Source organism: Mauremys reevesii, linkage group 9, assembly GCF_016161935.1.
Source record: "Mauremys reevesii isolate NIE-2019 linkage group 9, ASM1616193v1, whole genome shotgun sequence".
In the NCBI taxonomy this organism is placed as follows: domain Eukaryota; kingdom Metazoa; phylum Chordata; order Testudines; family Geoemydidae; genus Mauremys; species Mauremys reevesii.
The window spans coordinates 16,890,386-16,916,101 of record NC_052631.1 but is presented as its reverse complement, the minus strand read 5'-3'; the positions used below and the strand labels follow the sequence as shown (position 1 = coordinate 16,916,101).

The 25,716-nt window shown below is 39.6% G+C and overlaps 1 protein-coding gene across 1 annotated transcript in view; it reads left to right on the top strand.

Annotated features, from left to right (window-relative positions):
* LOC120371988 (multiple epidermal growth factor-like domains protein 6) overlaps positions 1 to 25,716 on the top strand; it is a 273,444-nt gene that overhangs the window by 165,370 nt on the left and 82,358 nt on the right. The window contains exon 5 of the mRNA XM_039488566.1: positions 8,133 to 8,255. Coding sequence (XP_039344500.1) covers positions 8,133 to 8,255 — 123 coding nt within the window. The remainder of the gene's footprint in view (positions 1 to 8,132; positions 8,256 to 25,716) is intronic.

Here is a 25,716-nt window from a genome sequence, read left to right as displayed (position 1 = left end):
TCCTAACTCTAGGTACCCATTTTGAACATCTTTATCCAGATATATTTGGGATAACGTTACCCATCAGTGACTAAGCCAAGGTATGGATTATTGACAATGAAGTAGTAGTAAAGACTGTGCCAATTTGAAATCTTTATCCCTCACCATCATGTATTCTGTATATGCCACATATTTTACCAGTATTTTGGAAACATTTTAGAGAGTTTTAAAAATGTTACTGAAACTATTTTTCATATCCATGCAAAGCAAAATACCTCAGTTACCAGAGTTGCAAGGTTCAGGAAGAGAGAGAAAGAAATTAAACCAAATGAATATTCTCTAAAACTTCTCTCAAAGATTTTTTTTAACTAAAAATATACTTACTTTGAAGTTCATCATCACAAATCTTTCCAGCCCTAGAAAGGAGTGCATTGCATTCCATTGGTAAGCTTGAAATCTCCCCATTCCATTAATATTAAATGCCTGTCTGTAGCCCTGGAGAGGGTGTAATTCCACATTTAGGTGGAAAAGGGAAGAAATATTTCCCAGATACACAATTTTTAAAAAATTACCTATGTATAAAACTGCTTATGGATTTGGAATAACTAATAGGGGGAGATTGATTACTTGGCAGAGGGAAAGTGAACTGCAGACCCTTCCAATGAACTGGTTTATGACATGGCTATGACCTCCACATATACATCTGTATGTATGATACACAAATATATATATTTGAACTGGTTTATTGGAATATATATATATATATATATATATATATATATATATATATATATATATATATATATATATATATATATATATATATATATATATATATATATAAATTTGTGTATGCACATTTTTTAAACGTATGTGTGTCTAAATATAGACACTAAAATTTACATTTAGGGCTTGATTATGTGGATACTTACACCCACGCTTAATTTAAAGTGCATGAGTCGTATTTGCATGATTGGGACCTTAGACGTCTACCTTGCCCCTGAAGTCAGTGGAAGCTGCAGGTGCTCAGCAGATCTGAAAATGAGGCTACTTACTTGGATGCCCGTATTGATTCCAGTATCTGAGTGCCCGAGTCCAAAACAAAGAAGTGATAGAACTCCTCAGACGTGGCTCCCGCTATGGAAGGAGAAATGGTGCTGGTAACTTGGGCGGAAGCCAGGGGGACCTTCTCCCCACTCTTGAAGGAGGGATGGTTGCTTGGTAACTTGGGTGGACCCCAGAGGAACCCCCAGGACCCCTCTCCTTGCTCCAGAAGGAGGGATAGTGGGTAGACCTATGGTGACCCATCTCAGACCTACCTTCCTACTCTTGAAGAAGAGATGGCAGCTAGCTAACCTGAGCAGGCTGGGAAGTTGAAGAGGTGGAGGAGATGGTGAGGAGATGGTTCCTTTGGCTCTTCCACATCTTTTGCTTCCAGACCTGCTCCAGAAGAAGAGATGGCAGATAGGTAACCTGGTTGTGGGGAGCCGGGTCAGATGTACCAGAACACCATTCCAGCTCTCCTGAACAGTGTTCCAACACTTGGTTGAAGTGCACCGGCACATCTCAAGCACTGGTCTAGCCTTTTTGGTCCCCAGAGTTTGACATTTTTACCATGATCCCTGGGAGACCATAACTGGGAAGAAATTGGATTAGTTGTTGCATTCATCTTCAAGGTAAATATTTTCTGTTTGTTCTGGCCTTCAACTAAAGTTGCTACATGTTAGTACAGGGGTGGGAAAACTATGCACCACGCAGCTCCCGGAAGCCATGCCATGGCCCCGCTCTGGCTCCTACGTGTTCCAATGGCCCCCTCCAGTGCTCGAATGGGAGCTGCAGGGGTGGTGCTTGTAGATGGGGCAGCGTGGAGAGCTGCCTGGCCGTGCATCCATGTAGGAGCTAAAGAAGGGACATGTCACTGCTTCTGGGAGCTGCTTGAAGTAAGCACTGCTCGGAGCCTGCACCCATGAGCCTCTCCCCACACCCCAACCCTCCTGCCCCCGCCCTGATTCCCCCTCCCAGTCTCCAAACTCTTTGGTCCCAGGCCAGAGCGCCCTTCTACACCCCAAACTCCTCAGCCCTAGCCCCACCCCAGAGCCCGCACCCCCAAACAGAGCCCTCACCCACTTCCGCACCCCATCCCCAATTTTGTGAGCATTCAGGGCCCGCCATACAATTTCTATTCCCTGATTTGGCCCTCAGGCCAAAAAGTTTGCCCACCTTTGTGCTAGTATAACACTTCTAAGCTAATTAAAAGAGTTTTCCCTTGGAACGATGATGTGCTATATTCATGTGGTATTCCACTAAGAATGGGAATGATTTTACAGATTTTTATTCCACTTCAGTGATCTATTACAAGTCCACTGAGCTATGACATGCAGTAAAGTCAGCTTATTATGGTTCAGAGAACACATTAGCCCTACGGGGTGGTCAGTGAAACAAAGGCCATAGCATATATGGCTGTTTAAAAAGACGAAAAAGAGTTGGTTACATACAGAAGATAAACATTATAACCCTGGGATTTGTTTTAAAAATTAGGTCATAGACATGAGATTCTCTTTATCGTCTATTAAAAATTGTTGCATAAACTTATTAATAGAATACCTTTTAGTTCTAGACAATGGGTAGTTAATGTGTTCCCTAAATCCAAGCACTATTTCTTGTATTTAAATAGTAAATTTGTATGAGAACTCAGCATATCATTGTCTTTCTAGAAGACTTCAGTCTCTCATTGAAGGCGTGCATTTCTTAAGTGAATATGTGGGGTTTTTTTCCCTCTGCAGAGCTTTTACATCTTGATGTGAGTGCTGTCTTTTTTCCCCAGGTGTTTCTTTTTTGAAGACAAAACAGAAATTTTTGTGGACAGTCTGACTTTATCTAAAATTTTTCTTTTTTATTATTATTCTTTTATTTTTAAACCAAATGTTCAACTGAAAACCAAAATATTTTGGGGTGGGAGGGACTGAGGAAGCCACCTTCTCCTAATTTGAAATAATAAATAGCTGAAGGTAATAAAAAAGGTTTTGGAGAATTTAAAATCAACAAGGGGATTATGCAGTGATCTACAGTACTATGTGACCATGTGTGTATGAAATATATGAAATACATATGCATGTATCCAGAATCCATGTGTTTACAATAATAAATTTAAAACCCATCATGTTTGACTCTTCTACATGTATATGACAATATAGAATATGTAAGGGTCATATAGAAACCGTAAGATACATGTGGAAGTGGGTTTTACTCCTTTGTTTCAAGAATAAAAATTAATGTGGCAGGATTAAAAGATCTTATAAAGTATCTGCTATGGATTGGTTTGTGTGTGGCAATATTGGCTCTACATAAATTTTCACTATTGAACTCGCAAACATCAAAATTATTTCTTGAAGTGACCACATCTTGTTATTACAGATGGATCAATAGTCTTGATAACACTGAACTTTTGTCAGACCTAACCTGGTAGACTTGTAATATGTCAGAGAATTTTTGTCATTTTTCTTGCCATGCACGAGACAAATGTATTTGCAGCCTTGAATAACATTGAACGTGGAAAGCAGACTGAAATGTATCATGTGGAAGGGGTTTTTGACAGGGTGTGCGGGGGTAGGTTTGGTTTTTTATGCATAGTATATGAATCTGCAGGTTAAAATCTTGAACACTGTGTGTGTTCTAAGAATACAGAACAGCTGATTGAGGCCTGTGAGGCTTAAATTTGTGGTAGGCGTGTTTTATCTAGTCTCTTTCTGATCATTTATTTAGCAGTAGGTAACCTAATTCCTTTATGGAGCTCCGAGGACAGATTAGCAAGGCACAATACCAGAGGAGGCTTTCTAAATGAGAGAGTGGTTACAGGTCAGGGGGAAGAACCTTGGCAAATGTAAATTGACATAGCTCGGAACTATGGCAATTTACACCCATTGAGGATCTGGTCCTAGATGCATTAAGCACCAGCTGAGGGGGAGATGGCTATAGCTCAAAGCAGTGCAAGATTCATTGTGTTTTCTTTTATTAAAACCGCTCTACTTCGTGTGCTGGATTAATGTTGATAAGCTTCAGAGGAACAGTATGTTTTAAGGAGAAATGTGAATAAAGAGAGTAGGTTTCTTGGCACAGCAGGAGGAGGAGAATTTCCTGGTGTAAGAGAGAACTGGGAAGAAGGCTTGGCACATATGCAAGTGTTAGGACAGAGATGAAGGAAATCGTGGGTGAAGCATACGGCGCAAGAAGGAGAGGAGGAGGAGGAGGGAGAGGTTTGTAATGACACATTACAAATACTCTTTAAAAGGTGTAAACCATACTGTAAACCACAGCTTTTTCATGATGAACAAGAAATAAATGTATTTATGTTCCTAATACAAATACTTTTCAATCAAGAGGAAAGACAATGTACTTAAGTACTTTCACATTCAAAGCATATTTTTGAACTACTCTTGGATAATATCAAAAAAGTAAACGTGAATTTCTCAGAAAGTTTAAAAAGAAAGTTTTTGTTTCAAAACACAGAAAAAATTAGACTATGTAGGGTAGTGTCCATCAGTCTGTCAATATTTAAATCTCTAGGAGGTAGCATAGTATTGTCTGTTCCTCAAATAATTTTTGGTAAATTATCACATTTTGATGGTGACCACTGACTAGTCCTCATTATTCATAATGTAAATAGAATTGGAGACTGTAAAACAAGGTTAGCGTATGGCTCATTATTATGGTTGCCAACTGGGTAATATTTAAAAACAGACACTCCAGCAGAAGTGTCCTAACCTCCCTTACCCTGCCTTTTCCCCCTGAGGCCCCACCCCCGTCCACTCCTCTTCCTCTTCCCTCCCAGTCACTTGCTGTTTTTCCCCTCCCACCCACCCACCCTGCCTGGGTCAGCAGGGGCTCGGCTGCGGAGCTGGGGCTGGGAGCTGCAGCTGCCCAATGCAGGTAGGAGGCAGCCTCGGCTGAGTAGGGGCTGACGTGGGTTAGTGACCAAGTGCCTTCCTGCCTCCCCCACCCACAGTAACCAGACTTTGAATGTCTGGGTGAGTAGATCTGACCAGACGCTGTCAGATCCTCTTTTCAACCGGACTTTCTGTCGAAAACCAGGCACCTGACCACCCTAGTTATTGTTTGTTACCATCAGACCTTATCCAGATGTCTTGTGGTTAATGGAAGGAAATTTCCTGGAACATGTCTTAATGTTATCATGCAAGACCTAAGGAAAAGGTATAGATTTCACTGCCAGACTTCACCAGGCCGAATATTAAGCCCAGTTAAATCAGTGGCAAAACTCTCATTGACTTCAGAAGGATTAAGGTTTGGCTGGCTGTGTCTTTTTAACTTAGCATTGTTTTCCAATACTATTGAGGATACAGTGAAACTTCTTTTGTGACCCATTAGATAATGTGTAGAGCTATGGAGAAATTAGTTGTGGTGAGTTTGCACACCCTTAGTTTCATTTTGTGTTTCTGATTTCAGAAAACTAAAAAAAAAAAAAGCAAAACGTGTTCAAAATTGCCAACTGTAGCCAGGTTTAGTGTAGCTAGATGGTTTCTACCAAAAGCTATAAGTCAGAAAATTCATCTTAAATTCATCAAAGGATTAACCGACTTCAGTAAAACTTAAAATGATCCTAGCCCAAGGTTCAGGTTTGTGACAGATCCCAACAGCTCTTTTATGTATATATGTAAAATTCCCTTCGTTTTTTATTTCCTTTGAAGTACTGTGTATTTCTGTTGATCAAAATCTAATAAATAGAGTTTTAAAAGGAGGGTTTTTCTCCTCAGAAACAGCGAAGGTTTCTAACATTAAAGTCATTTTCATATACTTTTGCAGCCAGGATTATGCCTCTCTGTTTTTACCCAATCTTGCCCCCACTCATCTTGCGTTTCCTCAGCTCTTGCTTTTTAACCTGAAATGTGAACAGCCCCTTCTAGTGCCAAAAGTACTGTTGCTTGCAGAACTGTCACACTCCCAGGTATTGAAAACCCCTGGTGTTCCTTAACCCTGGGTTTCTACTTAATAACATGCTGAGTAGCTCTGCTGTGCCAACAAGCCTGTTCAGGACTGTCATCCCCAAATTAAAAAAGACCAACCTCTTCATGCAGATTTTTCCTGTCATGTTCAACCATGAATACATAAAAATGTCCCTACGTGGTATTCTAGACAATACTAACATTTCAGATCCAGCAGTAATAAGATAAAAACATCGCCCAAAAATCTCTTGTGAAATATGTGACACACGTGGCAATGACCCAAATCCACATGTGCTGCTTTTCATTCAGTTTGCTATCCCACCAGTATATTTTACAACTTTCCAATTTGGAAAATACTTCCTTAGGACTTTTTTGTCCATGAGCCCTTTCAACATCCCATGAGTAGCCTGCTATTACCATTCCCTGCTGCAGAAACTCTAATTCTGAATGTATGAATAAATGGGTTGAAAAAAGCCTTCTTAAATTCTTAAATATTGAATGGGTAGTCAGTACCAATAATAATAGTTAATCGTCACAGTTCAGGGCAACTGCACTTCTATCCCCCTCCATGGTCCTTCAAGAGCACCCTCTCTAGGGTCCTGGTTCCTCAGCAGTCACCTTTCTTGGGCAGAGACCCACATCTCTCTCTCTCTTTCTCCCCCTCCTGGCCAGAGTTTTTTCCAGGCTGCACAGTTCCCTCCCTACACTGTGATATCCCCAGCAAGCCAACCTGCCTAAACAGGCCAGTGTCTGCACTTTGCTTTCTCTTAGAATGCTGTGAACAGTGGTAATTGCCGAAGTCACAAGTTGTAACTCTTTCTAAACTTGTCCTTAAGGTGAAAGTATTACAGAGAAAACATAAAAACAATAAAAGTAGCAAAGAGTCCTGTGGCACCTTATAGACTAACAGACGTACACAGCTACCCCTCCGATACATAAAAACAATAGAAGTTCCTATACTCTATCTAAAAGCCAAAGTCCTTCCATCCCTTCCCAGGGACTCTCCTTGTACAAAAGGTCCTGTCTGTTTGCTGGATCTGAAAGAATCCAGTTTAAACTCAGGCTATTCATCCAAAAGTCCTTTCTTGGTGTGTTGGTCTCTGGAGAATCCAGTTTGAACCACTATATGCAAACCTCTGCAGGTGGTGGTATTTCTCTGGCGGCGTTACAATCTGAATGAATTTGCCTAATCACCCCCACTTTTCTTGGTTCTTGGAGGAACTGTAGGTAGCTGAGGCCTGGCCTGACATGAGTAATTAACACAAGGAGGCCTCAGTTCTTGGAAGATACAAATAGGGAGGTAAATGAATCATCAGATTGAAAACAGAATGTTTGTGCTAAATAAGATAAGTAAATAGGTCAGTAGGTTAAAAAAGGCAGAATGTCTGAGCCAACTAAGATAGGAGGGAGAATGCTCAGGGAACTGTTTACTATGAACTAGATAACAAGCGGCAAAATAAGTTAGGAATGCAGAGATAAAATAAAGAGGAAATTGAACCATGGACAGTGCATGTTGCACAGGGATTGGTTCCTGCAAAATAACCAATCCAATCCAAAAAATGTGATGCTATGTATAGTAAATGCAATGAGATGTGTAATGTATATAGAGTGAGAGGGCTTCTGTGTAACTTTGGAGCTGTGATGTACCCTGCACCCCTCCCCACTGTGTTTGAATCTGGTCAACTCAGTGTAGCACTTCTGTATGCCAAATAAAGATACCTGAGTGATGAAGGCTGCAGTCAAACTGAGTTTTTTAGAAGCCAAATGGAAAGAGGTCTCAGAGGGAATCCTAAAACTGTGGTCACATTCTCCCATGGAATTACATGTAGTCCCTGGCCCACGCTCATATAATTTAAATACAGTCAGCTCTCCCAAAGATATTGCAGGAAGTTACATATCTGACACATTAATATTGTGGTAAGGGTTTCAGGCAAGGTCAGGGACTCATTTCGTTAGGCACTGTACACAAACACACAGGAAGACATAGACCCTGCTCTGAATTGCTGAATATCTAATGCAAGACATAAGCAACAAAGGGGCACATCCTTTTTTAGGAGGCTATAAGGAGCAGCTCTTAGTTGCTTCTTCACCTGGTAAAATCAGAAAGATGCACAGTGTTATTGAAGGAAGAGACAGTTTAGTCCATGCCTACTTTGTATTCAGTGTCTAATTTGTATATGCTATTTCCCACTGCAGATGCAAATGAATGTACCATTGAGAATGGTGGCTGTCAGGACCAGTGCTGCAATACTATTGGCAGCTACTACTGCAGATGTCCAGCTGGCCAGAAACTGGGCGAAGATGGAAAATCATGTGAAGGTAACATTCTGTACCGTGTCTCTTTACTGATAAAAAATCCGAGAACATCCTTGGAATGAAAACTGAGAGAGTTACCTTTCATCTAGAGCCAGCTGAAGTGCATAAATTCAGAATTGTCAAGAGTGCAGATCTTCTCCTGGCTGGATTATGAAGATGTAACTCTAAGAACACTTCAAAGGGTTCTTATGAAAAATGTATCATTTTGCCCTGGATTTGTTCTGATTATGGAATTTCTATCATCAGTTTAAAAACCTGAAGAAAATGTACACATTTGAAAGTATTTCATCCATTTCTAAAACAAAATGTGCTTATCCGAAAAGACACATACATTTCTGCACTTCAGTTGCAGTTCCACAGCTACAGATTAAGTGTCTAAAATAAGATTTGAAATCACATGCTACATAAATCCATTTGCCTTCTTTCTTAGGGAAACATGAAGCCAGATTCCTAGGTAAGATCTGGGGTGAATTTCCTCCCTATGCAAAGGGCCAGCTTCAAAATAGGGTTTGCATGAGACTTAAGTGCTAAATAGGTCTTATTTCAGCCCTCTGCACATAGCTGAATTTTATCATGGCTGTTCTGCAGCACTCTGGTAACATAAAACAGCTGTAAACCTGGTCTAACTGGGCCATTAAGCCAGGTTCAAAGCTATTTTGCATCAGCAAACTTATGCAAAGTAATTAGTGTACCAGTAAATTTGGCCCACAGAGCAGTAGGCTACAGCATGTGATGCCCTCCAAAAAGGTTTAGATTATTTCTGAGGTCCCATGTGATCTTTCAGATGTGAACTTAGAAACCACCCACTAAAACTCTCGTGCACACATGCTGAGACTGGTTATTTGCCAAGCTGTTGCCCTCTATCTTGTGTGGCTGTATTTCCTTGCTGCAGTAAACAAATAGTTGAAGTTCTTTTGGTTCCTTCAGGATGAAAGGTGTTATATATATGTAGATTCTTACAAAACATATTATCATCTTTCACAGCATGAAGACATTTCTGACAAGGTTGTTTTCCCCATTGTACAGAATCGTGTAAATTCCTCTCTGCCAGGATTTCATTTTACTTTTGTCCTTTGTCTCCTGATTTTTAGGCTAGATACATTGACATGTATGTCTCAGCTGTGATTATATTCTTTACTATATCTCTATAGTAAATACTATTCAGGAATACTCTTTCCCAGACTGCAAAGTTGTAGGATTAGCTTCCACAGCAAGCTATCAGTTGGTATCCAGCTTGACAATGGAAATAAGAACTAGATGGGCATTTTCTTTTGATTGAAGTGTGTTTTTGTTTGTTTGTTTGTTTGTTTGTTTGTTTTTTAACTGATGTCCTATGTGCTTCGCTTTGATGGATTTTTATATTCCAAATACACAAACTCAGAAAAAGTGTACATAATTCAGAGTTTTACTACCTTTCTTCAGTCTCCTGTTATTAACTTTAGTGATTCTTTGGAAATGTTTCTGTGGACAAGTTTGTATGTGTTTATATTGTTGAATACTTACAGTTTTCAGATTCGCTTAAAAGTAATTAATTGAGCTTCCAGATAATCCTTCTTGTATTGAAAACAAAGATTACCCATCTACTCCTAAATTGCTTAAATATAACAACACAATTTTTGTGAGAGCAGTAATGAGCTAGTCATGTATGCCTCCTCCTCAAATGTGGCATTACATTCTTTAAAAGGTGAAGCTAAGGATGTTTGACTCTCCTGTCAGGCATTTCCTAATGAGCAATTACAGAGGGATGTGGTGTTAGCCATTATGAAGCTTATTTAAAACAATAGAAATAACGTAAGTGTACAATTAGAGTGTTCACCATTGAAGTCTTTACAGTTTTTTCTTTTGTTTAATGATCATTAAAACATTAGTTATTTATTGTAATAAGCTGGTGGTTTTCAACCTTTTTCATTTGCACACCCCTACAGAATTTCAAATGGAGGTATGGGCCCCTTTGGAAATCTTACACTTAGTCTGTGGATCCAATGGTCTGCATTCCACAGCTTGAAAACTGCTGTCAAGTCAATGGAATACCACAAGTATAGCAGGGATGATAATTACTTGCAAACAGCTGTTGTTAAGATTTTAATGACAGCCAGTGTACATCCATGTGTTCCTGCAGCCACAATAACTTAGCTATGACTTCATCAGATTTAACAAGATAAGTAAGTTTCTGCTTGGCCCTTGTTAGATGGGAGACCTCAAAGTAAACCTAAGGGTGCTTTGGGAAGTGATGCTGATAATTCAGGTGATGGGGCAGGGATAGCTCAGTGGTTTGACCATTGGTCTCCTAAACTCAGGGTTGTGAGTTCAATCCTTGAGGGGACCATTTAGGGATCTCGGGCAAAAATCTGAGTGCTTTGAGCAGGGGGTTGGACTAGATGACCTCCTGAGTTCCCTTCCAACCCTGGTATTTTATGAACTATGGTACTCTACCCCTTTAAGTTGACCCTGAGCTAATGCCCATTCATGATGCTATGTTGTACTGTGTAGACGGAGGTTCCATCTTGCAGATGTGGTCTAAAACTGAGTTTCTGACCACTTTGTTGTTATTAAAATTACCATGGCATTTTAGAAGAGCAGGGCTGTTAGTCAATTTGATTACTTATATTCTGTTTGCCTGTATTTCCTCTGCCATCTCAGTTGTATATCGTATTCAGTTTTAGTCCTAATCCACAGCGTAGCATTCCTGTATATTGAACTGCTTCCATGCTCCATCCCAAAAGCGCTTTAACTTCCCTAATGAGTGAAGTGATTGATCACTACATTTTTAAAACACTTTGAGGTGTGTTAGGATGAAAGCTGCTATACAAACGTGAGACTTAAACATCGTAAAGGCATAGCATAAATAATGTGGACATTGTTAGTTCTACTTTAGAGGATAAATACGGTTTTGGTCTTAATATCTTCAGAAAAAGAACATCTTCTGCCAATAAACAGTAGGGATATTATCAAGAAATAGGTCCCAATTTCTGATTATGTGTTATCCATCCATAGTAGTGGGGCTGAAGAGAGAGAAAAGAAGTGGGTTGTAACTAAATTACTAATCCAACAGCACAACAGAATTTACCATAGTCCATGAAATTGTTTTAACAAGATAAAAATCTGAGCAGTTTTAGCAAACCATTGGCCTGATCTTATAAGGTGCTGAGCAGCATCCTCAGCCCCTATTAGCTTCAATGGTAGTAATGATGGACAGTGCCTTGCAGGGTTCAGGCATACATTAATACAAGCAGTATAACAGTTGAAGAAAACTGAAATAATCCTAGAACAAGTTACTGTTCTCAGCATTAAATAAACCTTTATAACTTTTTCCCATGGTTCTGTTACTCATTAAGCATGCTGCATGGAGAAAGAGATTGAATAGCGCTGCATGGAACTTTCAGTGCCGAAGATTTCTATGGTCCTTACCAATCAGGTAAGGACCGGTTTTTAGCCAGTTGCGAGATTGTCATGACAGGATATATAATCCATAATTATATACAATACAATATTTTTCATTACCTTACTAAACAATGTTTACATCTGGCAGTAAATTGCAGTATGGTGAAGTAATGCACAGCTGAATAAAAATGCTGGAGGAGTGGGTTGATTAGCCTTTCAGAACTAATTCTGCATCTGCCGTGTTATGACAGTTTTATCTCCCACATCCCCAGACAGACTGACACTGGAGAATTCAGGATTTCATATCTGACAAGCAAGGAACTTTTTGGCTTCGATTTGTGCACATAACAGGTTTTGACATAATAGTCAACCTTAACCCGTACTCTTCAGGTCAAATCTGGGTCGCATTGAAATTAATGCCAACACTCTTTTGACTTTATGGGGAAAAGGGTTTGACTCTAAATCACTGAGAGACTAATGAGATGAATTCCTCTGGCATAATTTTAAAGTCTGTGGAGGTACTGTGCAGATGAATGTAGTCCAATAATTCTGGGCCAAATTCTGTTGCCCTTACATTAAGTAGTACCCTACGCTGCAAGTAGTATAGTTAATTCCAGTAGATGAATTTGAAGAGTAAGATAGTCATAATGACTAAGGGTGGTGCAGACTTTCAGGTTGTTTACATAATGTATCACTGCCTGTACTTGATTGTGACGGAGAATCAGGGGAGGCTCAGGGGAGGCAGTATGGCCTAGTGAATGGACTAAAGTAGGATTTGGGAAACCTGGGTTTTAGTCCCAGCTCTGCCACTAGTCTGCTGGGTAACCTTGGGCAAGTCATTCCCTGTCTCTTTGCCTCGGTTTCCCTATTTTTAAAATGGGATTAATGGTATTGGCCTCCTTTTGAAAAGTGCCTTGAGATCACCTGCTGAAAACCACAATAAGAGCTAAGTTTTGTATTTATTAACCCACAAGACTGCTAATTATATAAAACAGTAAGAAAAAATAGTCTTTTCCAAAATGCAGTTTCAAAATTCCACAATATCAGTATAATCCAAATTCTGACTAGTAAAGTATGATGGGGTAAAGCATGTGTTTACATTTGAATAAGCTACAGAAGTCAGATAAAGAGGTCATAACCCTATGTTAACCCTCTTTGATAAGCTGTCATTTCTTATTTATATCATCATGTTCTCATCCATCAAGACCACTGTAGCTAGAGACCAGTGAAGTCATATGATTAGTGTTGACAAAAGGGAGCTTTTGTCTTACCGATTAGAGTAATATTCCTATCCTTGTAACTTGATCAGTGGACATCCCTGGGAGTTTTTTGTTAAACTGAGCGCTGGCAGATTTCCTGACTTTTGTAAGATATGACCTCTGAGACTATTGAATTATAGGACAGTTATTATCTATCTCTGAGACCACCATTGTTTACTCTAGTAATATAATAGTCCTGGATGTCAAGTGATTTATCTTGATTCTATGTCTGAAGAAAACTCTTTAAATAGAGATTCCAAATAATAGCTAATAGCTTAATTCAAAAGAAAAATAGAAGGTTTTGTGTAAGAGAAAGAAAATATGTGTTAAAATGGCCACAAACATTAATTTATGCTGTTAAATTTTGTATTTTAGTCATAATTTATTCTTTGGCCAGAGGAAACCCTGCATTTTGCTAGTGAGGTTCAAAGTGCTGATTCTGCATTTTGGATTGATCTCCTGACCTTCCAGTCACCATTCCAAGAAGTGTTCCTCAAAGAAATGTAAGATCCTAATATTTGGTGCCTCTAGAGAAATGGCCTGGGATAAAAGAGAAGAAAAGCCATCAGGCCAGTTTGTTCTCTGTTGAAGGGTCTCTGTTCAATATAGGATGGGACATGAACCCATTGGCGGGATTCAAGATGCTTTTACAATATCCATTCTTGTTAAATTCCCACCCTTTTCACACTGTTCTGTGACAAACCATGACTTAGGTTTATGCTTAGCTCAACTCAAGAGCGCCTGGTTAGAAAAAATACAGCAAATATAAAAGATATAATATAGGATGAAAAACTGACCTTTTCTGAATACATGTGCAGAAAGTACCAGTTACTAACATCACTCAAAACTTTCTTAGTGACTATGCTAGAGGACTCCCATGTAGAATGGGGCAAACTGACCTTCTTTAATCCCCTCAACTTTAAAGCACCATTGTAAGAAATAAGTACAGTGCCATGGATCTGCATCTGACTCCTAATGACTATGTTACAGCAAAAAAATTCTTGAAAAATAACAAGTTAAAACTTCAGCTGATAAATAACAAAGGAAAATTAATTGTAGGTCATTGGGCATTCTTTTAATGGGGTGAGATGAATTGACTGGATCCTGATTAATTAATAGCTTAAGGCAGGCAGAAACCTGAGCTGAACGTTGCATTGCTAGATGAACACTTGAGACACTGTCACAATTTTAAAGAATGCTGCAGCTTGGTTTGGTGAATCCCTTCTAATTTGTTGCAGCATTCGAAACCTAATCCACTCAGTTACATGCTCAGGGACCCCATGCACCTTTCTCAACCCTTGTCTACACTACATGAAGTATAATGGCATAGGTACAGCACCATAGCCATGCCAGCATTATCCCGTGCTTTGAGCAGGGATTGGACTAGATGACCTCCTGAGGTCTCTTCCAATCCTAATATTCTATGATTCTATGATCCCATAGTGTAGACATAGCCTACAGCGTCAGAAGGTTTTTCTCTGTCTCTGTAGGAATACCACCTCCCTGGGTGATGGTAGCTAGGATAATGGAAGCATTCTTCCATCAGCCTAGCTGTATCTACACTGGGAATTAGGTCAGCATATCCACAGCATTCTGGGGTATGAATTGCAAAGGGATCATATCGCCAATAACCACATAAACACAATATAAATACCTAGGCAGATGGAAGACTAAGCCCCATTTAGAGTACATCACAAAGGTCTAGTATCAATGTGAGAAAAGCATGGATGCAGTAACTGTAGCAAAATACAAAGCTTAAGAGACATTTTCTCTTGTCTCACTAGACGCATATTAAAAAATTCCCCTCTACTCAGCATGGAATACAAGCCTAGGAACTAACAAGACTCTTAAATTGCAAACCTGTGTTACAAATGGTTGCTGTGCTTTCTTCACCAATTTTTCTAGTCATTTTCCCAGCCAGCCTTAGTCTTTTCTAGATTGGGCCACAGCCAACAAACCCTCACCAATACCCAAGACTCTTACAGACAATGGTCATTTCCACTACACCAACAGCTTAGGAGGAGGCAGAGATTTAATATCATCAGCCTGCTGAAGATAACACAACCTGCAGCTCCTTTCTAAATCCCTACCAGCCTCCTTGTACATGTTGAACAAGAAGGATAACAAGATAGACCCCATAATACCCCATAAGAGATCCTTCAGGGTAGAGGAGCAGCTCTTTCAAACATCTCCCTGAAAAAATGAACAGAGCTGTTAAAGAGCGAATCCATCCACCTCGGATAAGTCCTTGATTGACTAGAATTAAGGAAATCTGAGGATTTCAGGTACTTGCCAGAGTTTTCAAACAGTTTTTCAAAAAATGGGAGATTTTACACAGGCCAATGCTTAGCAAGATCATCAGTGTCAAGAGCAAGTTTCTTAACCAGAGGCTTCGTAATAATAGCATCATTGAGAACAACCAGTATTCTGCCCCATGAAGGGAGATGACAGCCCATACTACTATTTCCCCACTGTCTTTGTCCAATGGGTCCGACTTGCATATTGTAGCCCAGAATTCCCTTTATGCCTCCAGAACATCAGATTGAAACCATCCATACCTCAAGCAGAGAAAAGTGAGTGTTTGTCCCTTTAAGGCCCTGCTCTTTCATTGTAAGGCAGTTTAGATGATCCCAAACAAAAATCTAGACTGAAAATTCCCAAGACACTTCATCAACAAGCTTCACACTACATCTAGTTGTCAAATTATGGCAGGGTATGGCAGAAAGAATTTGGTATGGTATGTAATATTGATATGTGACACGTCTTCATACAGTGTATCTTGTGGTATGTTAAGAGCAGGATATGCTATCTAAAAGACACTTATCCGTAGTCCTTAGACAACTGACATCCTGTGTCACACTTTATTTATTAGAAGAATTATTGATGACCTGTTTGACAGAAGAAAAAAGGGAAAAAATTCCCACATGTCATGGGCCTCCCCAACAAAATTCCTGTCTCCACACTCTCAGGTGCTCAAGCCTACATTGTGCTGGAGAGCTACTCAATGCTGATTGCAAAGGCATCACATGGACTGGTTCCACTAAGCGTCTAAATTCTGTAACTGTCTGGGAGGATCTGAGAAGCATCATGTGGACCAGTGGTGGGCAACCCCCGGGCCGCATGTGGCCCATCAGGGTAATCCGCTGATGGGCCATGAGACAGTGTTTACATTGATCGTCTGCAGGCGTGGCCGCCCGCAGCTCCCAGTGGCTGTGGTTTGCTGTTCCCAGCCAATGGGAGCTACAGGAAGCTGTGGCCAGCACATCCCTGTGGCCTGCGCCGCTTCCCACAGCTTCCATTGGCTGGGAACAGCGAACTGCGGCCACTGGGAGCTGTGGGTGGATGGGCCTGTGGACGGTCAATGTAAATGCTGTCTCGCGGTCCGCCAGCAGATTACCCAGACAGGCCGCAGGTTTCCCACCAGTGAGTGTGGACTATACCAGTTGGAAGGAAATATTGAGCTGGGACCATAGATTCTTTTATATGTGGAAGGGACTGGTTTCTTAGAGTTAGGGGAGAATGGCAATCATTCACTATATATTTCTTTCACTGTGGTAGTCCAATTTATGCATGTGTAAACTTGCACAAAAAGTTTGTATGAAACATGATTGTACGAAAAGTTTATGCAGTTTTACACATCAGCTTTGACATTTAATTATTAGGAGTGTAATGTAGCTTAATTAACTAATGTATAAAAGTGATTTGAGTTTTTAGGTAAAAAGTGCTTTATAACAGCATACCAGTGCTATTATGTTCTAGACAAAATACAGTATTTAGATTAAAATTTTATGAAGAAAAACAGACTCTAGAAAAAATGTTTGTAGATGTTTCTAGGACACTAATGATTATTTTATATTAGCTGGTTTCTAACATTTGTGAATAGTTTTGAAAGACAGGTTATGGAGAATGTTAACATTCCACTGTGCTGATTGGCAATTATTAGTATATTTTAAAGCAAAGAAAAGAAACGCAGTATTGTTGCGGCTGACTAGTGTGAATTAAAAGTTGGGTAATCTTTCCTGCAATTATGAAGATATGATTGTGGTTGTCAAGGAAGAAAATGTATTAATACTTTTTTTTTATCATTGTGTTGGAAGAGTTTTGTAAGTCTGAAACTGAAGCTCTGGTCAAGGTCTCCAAAATTTAATAGCAATTTTATACAGAATCAAACATTGTGAATATTTAAATAACAGCTTGCTTTTAGAAAAGCATTTACCAGCAAATAAAAACATTGTATAAACAGCGGATGAATCATCTTAATCTTGAACATGTCTTAAATGTAGCTTGAAACTGAATATCTCCAACATGGTAAGAAAGGTTTAGAAACTTTCAGTGAATATTGTAAATAGAAAATGATAAAACATTTTTTACACTTCTCTACAGTATATGTGCATATTTGCCTTTCAATAGAGAGTATAATGTAGGAAAAATATTTATTTTTCTGTGGTTTTGCCTGTTTTGCTATGTAAACAATGACTAATGACAGATAAGAGCTATAGGGAAGTAGAACTCTGGAGAGTTCGTTCTAGAAAGAAACTAATGCCATTTTTCACTGGGACTACTAATAAGAGTCTCATTCTTTAGTGAAACATCCCTGGGTTGAGTATGATGTACTCTTAATAAAGTTTTAAAAGGATGCATGATAAAATCTAAAAGAAACACATATCTGTCAACACTTTCATTAAGAGCAGTAGCCCAAAGGAAATGATCCAGATGGAACTGTCAACAAGATCATAATAAGCTTCATCCTTCTCTACGTTTACTGAACAGATCAGTGGTTTGACTGATATAGGGCTTGATTATTTAAAATCCAGTGACATGGCTACTTTGGTGGGTTTAATTGTGAGTGAATAGGACACCACCTTGAAACACATCGCACACATGCTCATCTGTTCTTTGAGAAAGCCCTCAGCATGCTGTACTAATGGTTACCCTTTCAGAGGGGATTTCACGCAAATAGGAGTGTGCAGAGTCAGCTAATAAAAAAGGGGCATCCAAAGAGTTAATCTGACAGCTATAGTGTTAGGGAACAAGAGACAGTGTTCTGCTTTTGCTATTATCCTGCATTAGAACCAGATTCTGGAAGTTCTCTGTATGAATGGACTGTAGGGTTAAGTTCTGTTAATGCTGTAATGGCATAATGTCTCCCCTTCCCTTCCCTGGATCCCAGAGTTGAGTATCTGTGTCAGGAGAAGTGGGGAGCAAAATTAGGTCCGACTAGTTGATCACAATGATCCTTCTGACTTTATAATCTATGAAAGTTGGCCAAGGTAGCATATGTTGTTTCCCACTCACTGAGAATCTACTCAGGAGTTAATACTTAGCCTGGGTTATGTTGGCTCCTGAGAGGAGCCCCATCTGCACTGTGGAACCTTATTGATGAGGGACCCCGGGAACTAGTGCCTGAAAGGAAATCCTAGCGGAGCAATTCTAACAGGGAACTGGAGAAGATAAACTGTGCCCTAGGGCTCCAGCAGATTCTCATAGATCTGTGAGGTTTGGGGGTTGATTTCCCTGTTACATCAATGGGAAGAAGGGTCAGATCCTGCCACCCCATCCCTCCCCCACAACTCCTGCTGTAAGTAAGAGCAAAATCAGTTTAGAGATCTTTGAAGTGTAACTGGTGCATTATGTGAGCGACTCAGACTTAATAAAATAATTTTGATGGACAGCAGTACCACCCAAATCAGTTTGTACCATGATGGCTTATGCTCCAATTGGTTTACAGAACAAATCCATCCACAAAATGACATAAGGCTTTTTACCAACTGAAGTAGGAGACGTTTGTGACAAACAGCATTCTCCTTTCAGACACACTGATTATAAACTGAAGCTGAGAACAAATCACGTTATGAAGGCCTTTGTGTGATCATAATGCTGTTGTATATCCTACCTACTGTGTGATAAGAGGAATCTCTCTACCCACCATGCTGTACTGAAGCCACTTATTGAGCTGAGCAAGAGGGCATTCTTACTACTGTTAACAAAAAGCAGATGTTTTCATACTATGCCTATTTTTCTCTATTTTTATTCCATAATTATTTCTTTTCAAACTGTGTCATGCCCTGCTGAGAGAAGGTACTGAAGGACAACTTTCTTGGCACCTTTTGCCCTTACTGGCTGCAGATTTTGAATTGTATGGCGTTCCACAGGCCATATCACACTATCCGTTTTTAAGCATAACTCCCTGTTGACTTCCTGCCGATTGGGAATGGATTCTGATTTTAGACGTTTTGTTTAAAAATTGATGGCATGACAGAGTCCTGTAGCTGCTTCTATGAGCACGCTCCACATTAGAAAAATTTGAAAATAAGGTTGCATCAAACCTGCTGGAGATAGTGATAACTTCGACCCTCCTGAATTTATGAAGTCTTCCTGAATGTGGAACTTCCATGAGTGTTGTCTTGTTTCAACTTCTCATGGTGTGTAGACAAGCCTTGTGTCATGGGGGTCCTCTCACCACTAGGGTGCCTCCTCCTGGCCACTCTGGGGATTAGCTCTTTCCAGGTCCAATGCCCCCTTCTGCTGTTTGCTGTGCACCCTGCTGCCTCCCTCTCTCTCTCACCCTCTGCCACTCAGGGTGTTCTATTTTTGTGACTAGGCCTTCCAGCCAGATCACTGTTTTTTCCCCCTTCAGAAGGTCTGCACCTTCTGAAACCTTGCTGCCTTTTCACTGAGTCTTTTCCTACACCCTCTCCACCTAGTTTTCCTTCTTTGTCCCTACTGCCCAGGCTCCCTCACTGAAGCCCCATTCTACTGCTAGCTTCCTGGCTTTATCCTAGCCCCACCTGTTCCTTCCAAACTGGGTTCTGTCATTATTCAGGTGTTCCTTAGGCCAGTCAATTCCCCTTAGCTGTGGTCTATCCAGTTAAATGGCCTTTCCTCAGCCTCATTTAACCCCTGTTAACACACCATCACATCTTCCTATATAACCTTCCAGCACAATAAACACAATTTACTGAATATTATCATTCCTTGCGTCCTGTGTAGATAAAGCTACACATGTTTTGTTTTTCTGGTCAGTGGTTCTTGTGGTTGCATCCCTTATATAGTTTACCTCTTCTGGCAACATTCTTCACCCTTAATCTCGGCCCATGTGTATGGATTTCATAGGGAGATATGGGTTGGGCTGGAGGCAAACAGTGGTACAGTGGTGCTAAAGTATCTTTATGCTTAATGGTAGCAATGACATTAATGGTGTTTTGACCTGCCTCTCTCAAATTTTACATACAGTTCCAAGATTCTGAACAAGAGAGTTCTTGTGTTAATGATTAAGAAGGAACAAAATAGCACTCATCTGAAATGTGAAAAAGAGACGTTGACTCAGTGCTACGGGAAAATGTCACTGTGCTCCTCTGAGGTCTGTCCTTGAGAATTATCCAATTTCTTATTTTAATCTCTTACCTTGACTTTCCTGCAAATTATTCAGTCCAAAAACTTGCTTAATTCTCATGTGTGTATATACATATTTTTGATGAAGAATGCCTTGAAACTCTAATTAGAGCTGCTTGAATCCAGAGCAGTTTACATATCACAGGCTTACACAGCTATCAAACAGATGCTTCCCCTTTTTCTCGTTCAGCTGACACTTTCATTTTCTCTGCAAATTATGAGGACCAAGCAGTGATGTGTCTCGGCTCCCGAGGCTTCATACCATTCCATATCAAAAAGAGGATTAGAAATAGTTTTAGCTGTCAAGTGAGTTGTTAAGTTTGTCTTCCATGGAGTCTACACTTTCAGATGGCCTCTTTATTGAATTTAAAATAGCTTTCTTTCTTGACCTTGTTTAAATTGAATGGACAGTTTTCATTACAGTCTGCAGAATTCCCAGCTACGACATATGCTTTGCATATTGAGGGTGAAGGGCTCAGTACTGGTGTTTTGGTGTGTTGACTTTATCCATGTGTCAGATATTGAGATGTACCCATCGTCCCCTTCAGCACAATTGGTTCAAACTATTTCCTTTATTAACCTTGTGAGGAGAAGCTTGTCTAGGCACCACTTTTATAATGATTCCCTACCTAGGTCAGCAGCAGGGCCTGAACCTAGACAGTCAGGACTGCATCACAGTCCTCTACCACTTGATGTAAGGGAATAAACTCTATCAGACAGTTGCAGTCATAGGCTGTTGTCCTGTAGTAGACCAGCCATGACAGGAGGACAACATGACACATATTGTATTAGTGGGTTAAGACTAAACTAAAACCTAAGTGTGAAAGAAGCCACTTCTTGACCTCTAGTTTCAATGGTTACTTTTATCTTACTTCGGCAATTGCTATTCTTCTTACATTATTTATACAAGTATATATCTTGTATTGTTTTCCTTTCTCATAATATGTAAAAATTGTAAGAAATACAAATTTTATGGATCAGTTTTGCCAGTACTCCCCCTTCCCCCAATATGGGTAAATAGGAAGCAGAAAGAGGTTGTTCTCTATAATCAGTAATTCTGCTTTTCTCTCAGGGGTACTTTTGGTACCATTTTTTATGCAGTCTTAAACTTTGCCCATTACAACTGTTATGTTTTCTTCTGAGGAGTAGATGAACTGGCATTTCCAATTGAACAAACCAATAAAGCAAATGTTCAGTATTTCAAAAATCATGCAATCAAATCTCAAAATGACACAGTCAAAAACAAACAAACAAAAAAGAAACAACTATAGTAAGCTACTGTACTGTAGAATATATTAATTGAAATATATGTATCCAGGACTTTAAAATATTGATGTTAATACATAGATTTATCAGTGGATAGTTATAAATTGTCAATACAGTATGGACATTTTCAAATTCAGACCTGGTATAAGTGACTGTAATTCCAACATAAAGGGCTTGTTGACATTCTTATTCCTCATTACTACTCTACTCTTATTCTTATTTATACTCACTCTTATAGAGTATATAAATCCAGTGGGTTAAGCAAAACAGGAACAAGGCACTCTTATTCTGCAAAGTCAACACATGGACTTAATCAGAAACAGTTAACTCCATATGTAGACAAGCCCTTACACCAGGTATACATTTGTCCCTTAATGGCACTCTCTCAAAAAAGCTTATTTTGTCAATTTTAGGCTAATATGATCTCCTTTGGGACTGATCTTCAAGTGACTAGGAAGCCATCCTGGTTCTTTTTATGCAACTGTGTTATTTACACAGATGTTTTGAACACACATTGTGCAAAGAAAAGCTGTCTAAATGAATACGTTATTTTCACATCATGAAACAACCACTCATGCAATTTAAACATCCTTTGGAGTGGATAAACCGAACTGATGCTCATGGCATATTATAAGAAAAACTGAAAGATCAGTGCTGCCATACATCTTTCTTGTCATTCTAAACCTCGGGCAGTAAGGTAGTTTTCATGTGCAACTTTTCTAAAAGAGTTAGAGTTTGGCCTTGAGTACAAACCAGTGAAGAGTCACATTAGCTGTGCATGATTAGCTTGAATTCTTCTTTGAGTGATGATCCCTATGTGTATTTCACATGTAAGTACACATGCACACCCCATGCACCTGCGTCTGGAATTCTTTGCAAGCGGTGTCCATTGGCCCACACAGGCACTTTACCTCATGCTCTGAACCAAAAGCCTAAAGAGTGGTATGGGCCAATGCCTCTCCAGTTCCTTCTTACCACTGCATGGTCTGAGTAGAAATCTTTGATGTCCTCGGCTCCTTTCTACTGCGTCATTTCTGTAAATATATTGTAAATTATTTCACTACCACACCGAGGGAATTCTCCCCACTGTGAAGGCTGGGATTATGCCCAGAGTTCCAGGGTTCAAAAATCTGTTTCTTGCTCTTGCTCTTTTTCTGTGAGTGCTGAACATCAACACTGCCTCTAGTGCCTGGGTGAGGCTCTCATCTCCGCCAAACGAAACATCTGCCACTCCTTTCCCCCCAGAACACATGAGGGTCGGGAATTGAGGTTTAGGAAACATGTGATGGAGAAGGCAAGGAGACCTTTTTGTTCTAGCTAAGGTATTTTATAAGGGGGTCAGGGTGTTTTTTTTCACATCCCTGAGTGACAAAATTTTTGCTGACAAAAGCGCTAGTATAAACAAAGCCTCAGTCCGCACCAGGGGTTATACCAGTATAACTAGTTGGTAAAAAGACTCACATCCCTATCTGAAATAGTTATACTGTTAATACTCAAGTGTAGACCAAGTCCTAGGGTTAGCATCTGGTCCTCAGAATGCTTAATAGACTAAATAATGATAGCACTTTTTTCTGTAATTGGGGGCAAAGCAGTTTCCTGTTCCTGAGATGCAGGAATTAATGAGAGGCAGCTGTGTCCTGTGGGTTTCTTGGTATCTGTGTCCATGAAGGAATCTCTCAACATTTATTTAATAAAATATTGATCCTGCAGAGAAAGCCTTAAACTAAAAGGATTGCCACTGTCAACTTTTTCATTCACATAGCATCCCAAGAAGATGGAACCATGCAGGTTTGGGACCATGGAATTATTGTGTCCCAAACTCATTGATCTTGCACCTTTTCCCCCCTTGCTGCAAAAAAACTTAATCATTTGTCTGTTAATGTATTACTCTCCAAAACCCGTTGACGGCAAAGAAGTGTTCTTTGAAATAAACAAAAACGGGATCTTTATTAACTTATTCATGGCCTGCCAAGGATTTTGGCCAAGATTTTAAAAAATGGGGCCTAAAGTTAGGAGTCTAAGTCCTTACTTAAGCAGTTAAATAAATAGCCTGATTTTCAAAAGTGCTAAGTACCCAGCAGCTCCCACAGAAGTTGGACTTGTAGCGCTAGAAATATTGAAGCATCAGAGAAGTTAATGAGGAACCTGTGCATCAGAGTGAGGCTGATGAGTTATGCCTTCAAGTAAAATGTTGACCTATTGAGAAAAGTAGGAACAAAGTTTAAAGGCTCGTAGAAGTCTGTTGGAGCTCTTGGGTGCACAGCCCGTCTTGAAAATCAAGTTACTTATTTAGGCCTCTAACTTCAGTCACTCCTTTTCTTAATAATATTTTGACCTTTGTGTGTCCTTTCCATTTATTTAGAAGCACAGACATCCCATTTTACAGCCATATTTTGCATGTTAGATAATTTGTCTTTTATTGTATACTTGAGAGTTCACAGTAATGAAGATTCTTGAGGAAAACACATAATAATATGAGGCTCAAAATTATGTCACATAGTTCTGCTGCTTCCTAGTTTTTTCTTTAACCTTTTTGTTCATTTTTTGTTTGTTTTTAGAATTCTTTACCATAGTTGGTAAAAGCATTTTGGCAGCTAGTTTCTGGGTTTTTATTTTTTCTTGTTACTTTTTAGTGGTAACTGGACATTTGATTGAAGGTGAAAAACATCATTTATTGGGCAGATAAAAGGATTCTTGTAACAGTAGCTTTTAATTAACTTGACAATTATTTTTACACAGTTTCTCAGCATTTTTAAAGAATTGGATTGTGTGACTTTCCTGATGTATTATTATCAATGAGAAAAAAGTTCATGAATGAATTCTTAATGTGACATTGCATAATATACATGAAGATGAATAGCGTGCTCTGTTTACTGTTTACATTTCAAACAACTTCTCTTAATAAGAAAAAGATTCCAGATGTCTCCAGCCAGAAGGAAATATACAGTATGTAGCCTAATAAAACACCATATTTGAGAGATGGGCTGGTAAGTGATGTATGTAGGCAAACGGTCTGAATTTAAACACAAGTCAACACCAGGGCTTTATTTTAGATGAATGAATTTCACATGTGAAGTATTAACATTAAAAGTTATAAAAGCATTTCCTTATGGCCAGGAGAAGCTTAGGAAATCTTGTCTTTCTGAGTCATCTTTAAAACTTGTCCTTTTTCATTTAATTTTTATTGGATTTTTTTAATGAAATAAACATAAAAGTATTAAAAACATAAACTATAAAAAATTAAATACAAAGCAGAAATATAACAATGTGAATATAAAAACCAGACACTTTTCATCAAACATATAATGAAAAAAAATCTCCCTCTTTGGCCTCATTTTCCTGATTCTCTCTACTCAGGGTTTCTCATTCAAAATACATTTCCCCCCCCCCAGGAACAATTTCTGACTTTCCCCTCTTTATGGGCTGCCTCTTAAGCTATGCCTACGCTTATGGCAGGAGGTAGAATACATGCTGCACGCCCTCCCAGCACAGATATACATAGCAGTGTAGGTGGTGAAGCACTGCTATGGCACTGCCAGAGCGTTTTCTCTCCACAATGAAAGGTTCTGGCAGCTTTTCCAGATGCCTCTCCCTGCCAGAGCCTTTCACTGCCATGTGTAACTGCACACCACAGTGTGGATGCAGCCTTATTTTCACTGTGGCATGTAGTTACACATACCCTAGACACCACTGCCAGTGTAGGCAAGGCCTGTATTGCCTTGAAACCCAGGCTCTTCACCCTCATTCCATTTATGTGTGGTTGGGTAGCTAAGCATTTTTGGGCACTCATAGCACCTGATCCAAAGCCTGTTGACACCAACAGAAGTCTCCATAAATTTTGGATAAGGCCCCCTCAGTACTTCTGTGGTGATTTTTGATTCAGTGGCATCAGTACTCCAATATGTTGGCATTTAAACTGTGCTAGTGTTGCTGAAAAGAGATGGAAGCTGCTTATCCAAAACCCTTCAGAACCTTGTAAAATGTTCAGTTTTGTGGATCTACTTAAAACCTGTTATGGCTGCAAATGTACTCAAGCGTGTCCTCCCAACTTACCCTTACTGTCAGGCAAAAGATTTAAGAAATGTTCTCAAGCTGATTCAGTGGCATTTTCCCTCTTTAGCTGAAAAAAATTTGAGGTATAGCACAGTGCTTTTCTGAAGTGAGAC